Source organism: Arachis hypogaea, chromosome 17 (assembly GCF_003086295.3).
Source record: "Arachis hypogaea cultivar Tifrunner chromosome 17, arahy.Tifrunner.gnm2.J5K5, whole genome shotgun sequence".
Taxonomy (NCBI): Eukaryota; Viridiplantae; Streptophyta; class Magnoliopsida; order Fabales; family Fabaceae; genus Arachis; species Arachis hypogaea.
The window spans coordinates 58,794,615-58,799,930 of NC_092052.1; the positions used below are offsets into that span (position 1 = coordinate 58,794,615).

General features: G+C 35.1%; 1 protein-coding gene across 3 annotated transcripts; it reads right to left on the reverse strand.

Annotated features, from left to right (window-relative positions):
- LOC112763322 (uncharacterized) lies at positions 1 to 4,151 on the reverse strand. Of its 3 annotated transcripts, none has more exons than XR_011874774.1 (5): positions 3,435 to 4,151; positions 3,096 to 3,265; positions 2,488 to 2,573; positions 275 to 1,048; positions 1 to 155 (listed from the first exon to the last, which is right to left on the reverse strand). XR_011874774.1 is itself a non-coding variant. In XM_072222093.1 (5 exons), the coding sequence occupies exons 4-5, from the start codon at positions 1,044 to 1,046 to the stop codon at positions 121 to 123; spliced, it is 807 nt and encodes a 268-aa protein (XP_072078194.1). In that variant the 5' UTR covers positions 1,047 to 1,051; positions 2,488 to 2,573; positions 3,096 to 3,275; positions 3,435 to 4,151; the 3' UTR covers positions 1 to 120. The 3 variants fall into 3 exon arrangements, 1 of the variants encoding a protein (XP_072078194.1); XR_011874773.1 differs by having other exon boundaries at positions 275 to 1,051; XM_072222093.1 differs by having other exon boundaries at positions 275 to 1,051; positions 3,096 to 3,275.
- Positions 4,152 to 5,316: the final 1,165 nt, after the last annotated feature.

Sequence of the window (5,316 nt, forward strand, 5' to 3'; positions counted from 1 at the left end):
AAATCTGGAATATAAAAGGTTCTTTCTAAATCTAAAATACAACCAGTACTTAATACAAGCCTAAATGTTCCAACAGCTTCCACACGTGAATGCATCCGATTGCCCATATAGATGCTCAGTTCACTTCCTATCGGTTTCCTTTTCCTTATGAAACCCTGCATGGTATTTGAAATATGAATTTCAGCACCAGAATCAATCCACCAAGTGTCATGACATATTTCAACAAAATTAGATTCAAAACACACTGAAGGAATAAGATCACAAAGGTTAGTACCTTTCTTTTCAAGCCAAACTTTAAATTTTGGGCACTCCTTCTTCATGTGTCCTTTCTTTTTACAAAAGAAACACCGTGCACCTTCTTTCTTCATAGGATGGGATACAATACCCTTTCCTTTCTTCTTATGAGCTTGCCTTTTACTACCCTTATTTGTCACTAATAGTGCACTTTCACCAAGTTCCTGAATTAGCCTTCCTTCCTCTTGCACACACATCACCAGTAATTCATTAATGGTCCATTTTTCCTTATGTGTGTTATAAGAAATCTTAAATGGTCCGTACTGGGCAGGAAGAGAATTCAGAATAAGATGCACCAGAAATGAGTCAGAGATCTCAACCTCTAAAGCTTTCAGTTGTGCTGCAATGTCTCTCAACCTCATGATGTGTTCACGCACACCTCTTACGCCGGTAAGCCTCATAGATGACAATTGTGCCATTAGGGTGCTTGCAAGTGCCTTACTAGAAGACTCAAACTGTTCATCAATAGCCTTCATATAATCCTTGACATTCCTACAATCAGGAATTGAACCTCGGATACTAGCTGAAATACGAGACTTAATGAACATCATACTTAAACGGTTGGATTTCTCCCACCGTTCGTATAATGCTACCTCGGCTTGAGAACTAGCATCAGTAGGTGTCGGAGGCTCTTCCCTACGAAGAGCATAGTCAAGGTCTGCACACCCTAAGTGAAAGAGAATCTTATCTTTCCATTCTTTATAGTTGTCACCACTTAACAAATGAACTTCAGATACAGTTTCAGATATCATTACTGCTGCAAATAATAAATCATGCTAACATTACTCAACTTTAAATAGGCACATCAAAATCCATAATATATGATAATACATGCCAATGCAAGTCATATCAAAATAAATATAAATTATAGTGTCATTAAAATCTACCTGTGGGCAAAGATTTTAACACACATAATATTTACTATATGAACTAAAGTATTGAAACTAGAAAATAAAATACTACTTCTTAATACCTGTAAGCTAATTAAGAAGTAAAAAATATTTTCTATTTCAATCTAATTATATGTGAATAACATAATAAATTCCTGTGGGTAAGTTTATTATATAGTTCACAATAATTACAAATATATTATATTAATATTTATGTGATTTCTTTAAATATAATTATTATTAAGGATGCTGTGGCTAATCCTCAATAAATCATATATTAATCACAATATGATATGCAGCGGAAGAATTTATATTGCATGCAAATATAATCATTAAATAAATAAATTCAATAACATAATTAATATCAAAAGTGAAGATGATCTAGTGGATAACTATTTTGCCAATATTTAGAAGATCCAAGTTCAAACCTCACTCCAACCAAAATTTGAATTTTATAATAAAATTTAAATTTTGAAACACAACAACTTCAACGTAAAAGTAGAAAGTATTTAATATTATATAACAAACAACATTCATCCATTGAAACAAGTTTATTTTGTCTTCTTTCTTCCACCGTCTTCCCTTTCTTCTCTCTTTTTTTTTTTAATTCAAGAATAAAAAAAACTTATGGGAATCATGGAAAATTATACTATTATGAAGAACAACTACAACACAAATTTAGAAGATTCTTTCTGAGAATATTATTTATTATTCTCTCTTCTTATGGTACGTCAACTTTAACTTTCAATGATTTTTCTTACTTATTTCAAAATTCATACTACACATTCTTCTTTTGAAAATAATTTATCAAAATGATGCACAGTAATCAAATTTTTTAAATGGCAAGGCAGAGACAATTTTGCTCTGATACCACATGTTAGAATTTCTTTATAAAACCAGTAATTTACGTACCTCCAGCCATTGCCAATAAATTCTTTGATTTAATTTGGAACTTTCAATTCTTGAATCACAGAGAGCCAGATAGAATCAAGGTGTATTTTTTGTTGTTATGATCAGAATTGGGGACCCAAATTTTATAAAGTTTATGATGAACAGTCGTGTTCTTTCCATCAAAGAACAGACCAACTATCAATATAATAATTAATAATTACAATACCACCCAAACTAATTTCTATATTAACAAATTGGACCACAATTAGAATAAAAATTCTAACAGCTGGTGCTGTTTCTGAACCACGGAAAGTATAGCTGCTACACAGTAGTAATAATTATAGTTAAAAGAAAAAGAAAGAGAAAAAAGAGAAAGAGAGAGAGAAGAGGAAGAAGAGAAGTAGTAGAGTACCGGCTTGCTTCTTCTCGGAAGGAGAACCACTGCGCTGAAGGATCTCGAGATTTAGAGTAGTAGAGGACTGAGATGTATTTCCTCATCTATTTTCGTTAAGGAAATTAAACATGTGAGTCCAGTACAAATACTCAAATAAGGTGAAATAACTAGAAGAAAGAATTAACTTAAATAACTAAGCTAAATAAACAAGTAATATGGAAGACAATAAAGAAAGTCCACATAAACTAAGCAGAGAAAGTGATTGGGAAAGTCCAGTACAAATACTTAAAACCGGCAAACAGAACATATTTTGTCCAATCATCTCAATTAAATTACATCTTTGATGCCTTCAAAGTTTAAAATAGGATCATTCATCACAATTTATTATACATACAAATCAAAGATTTATGCTTATAAAAGCTGGATCCCAAGAGACTAAGAACCGGTTTACAATAACAGATTGAGCCAGTAAATAACTAAATACTAACGTTTTATGCGTCCATGAGTTAAATGGTAATCATATAAAACACAAGACATGGTAACCATATGCACACAACAGTCTTAATTGAAGAAAACTTTCACTATATTAATCACTACGGAAGACAGTATAGAGAGTGAGGGGTTACCATGTATTCAGAGCAGGGGTAACCAGCGGGGAGAATGAGCTCGTCGCAGAGAGTGGGCTGTGGTTTGGATTTGCTGCTACTATCGAAGCAGTCAATGGAATCTCCGAAAAGTGCTGCGATGGTTTTGGATCTTTGAAAAGAGACGGTGAATCTTCGAAAAGCTTTTTCCCCTGTTCAAGACTTCAAGTTACTTCACTTCAGCACACACGACGATACAACAATTGAGAGTTCAATATTCTTAACGAACAAATCAACTGGCGTACGTCAATAACAGAGATCTAAAACAAAGCTAAAGAAACAAGGTTCTCGACGAAATGCTTGAAGAGATTCGAAACTAACCAGCTTTGGCAGACGCGTCAGCCTGAGCAACGTTCCTAGCCATGGCTGTGAGAAGCGTGATCCCGTGCTCAGCGGTGGCGACAGTGTTGGTGGTGGGGCATTAACCACCAAGCAGCCATGCTCGGTGACAGCATCCAGATCCACATTGTCGATCCCGATGCCGGCCCTTTCGACGACCTTGAGCCTGCTGGCGGAGGACTGAAACACCTCGCGCGTGACCTTGGTTCCACTCCTAATGATTAGCGCGTCGCAAAGCGAGATCTTAGTGCAGAGCTCCTCAGGGCTGAGGTTGTAGCTGCAGTCCACGTTAGCAAACTCCTTGAGCAGCTTGAGGCCCGCCTCGCCGAGCTTCTCGGCGATGAGAATAGTGGGTTTTGCGTCGAGGCTAGCAAAGACGAAGACGACGAGGGGGCGGGCGGCACGGCGGCTGGAGCGGAAGGAGATGGAAAAGGCAGAGGAGAGAGAAAGAGAGCTGGAAGATGAAAGTGAAGAGATTCGAAGGGTTTGTGAATGTGCGGTGGCCATTATTGAAGTTGCATAGAAATAGGTGAAGTTGAATGCGAGTGTTAGTAAGAAGAGAGCTTTGGACGAGGATTCGATTGCAGACAGAGCTCCATGATTTGCTGAGTGTTAGGGTTTTCAGAGTGTTAGTGTAATAGTGTTATAGAGGAGAAGAGTAGAAGTCTGATGAGTTAGTGTAGCGCATTTGGGATTTGGAGTTTCTGTTTTTCAGTGGAAACTTTTTCACCACGCTTTTCTAGGGGTGCCAATAGAGTTATTGGAAATGGGGATGCTTTAAAAACGTGCCAAGATCAAGAACTTTTCGCCACGCTTTTAAAAGTGTCTCCGTTTCTCTCTATGGCCACCCTTTTGAAGCGTGGCAAAAAATAGTGTAGCCAAATATCAAATCAATTGCCACCCTCATAAAAGGGTGGCCATAGATCCCTTTCACCACGCTTTTTAAGTGTAACAAGAAAAAATGTGAGCAAATCTCTAATCAATCGCCACCCCCATAAAAGTGTGGCCATTGACCACTTTTGGCCACGCTTTTAAAGCATGGCAAGAAAAAAGCATGGCCATAGGCCTTTTTTCTTGTATTATTATTATTATTATTATTATTATTAGAGTAAAGTATCGTTTTTGTCCCCAACGTTTGGGATAAGTCCCAAAGTTGTCCCTAACATTTCAATTGTCCTATTTAAGTCCCTAACGTTATAAAATTGACTTAATGTTGTCCTACCGTTAGGGATCCGTTAATAGAATTGACGGCGGGATAAAATTGAGACGATTTTAAAACGTTAGGGACTTAAATAGGACGAAAACGTTGGGGACAAAAATGATACGTAGAAATAAATTTTAGTTTTATCCTTCAATAATATCAATTTTTTACTGTATATAATATTCAATTATTTTTTAATCACATCTAAATAAATTACACTTAATCACACTATTTTCATTCTAAATAATTTTTTTATATTTTTATATTAACTTATAACTTTAAGTGTAAAATTATAAAAAAATAAATTTATTTACAATGAAAGTAGTGTGATTAAGTGTAATTTATTTAGATGTAATTAAAAAATAATTGAATATTATATACAGAAAAAAAATTGATATTTTTAAGGATAAAATTAAATTTTATTTCTATGTATCGTTTTTGTTCCCAATGTTTTCGTTCTATTTAAGTCCCCAACGTTTTAAAATCGTCTCAATTTTGTCCTGCCGTCAATTTTGTTAACAGATCCTTAACGTCAAAACAACATTGAGTCAATTTTGAAACGTTAGGGACTTAAATAGGACGATTGAAACGTTAAGGACAACTTTAGGACTTATCTCAAATATTAGAGACAAAAATAATACTTTACTCTTATTATTATTATTA

What these genes read in the sequence shown, in the direction of transcription:
- LOC112763322 (XM_072222093.1), bottom strand. Translation starts at nt 1,046, where the DNA reads ATGATATCTGAAACTGTATCTGAAGTTCATTTGTTAAGTGGTGACAAC. An exon ending in AGTTTGGCTTGAAAAGAAAG is followed by an intron (nt 156 to 274) that starts GTACTAACCTTT and finishes AATACCATGCAG; the next exon opens with GGTTTCATAAGGAAAAGGAA.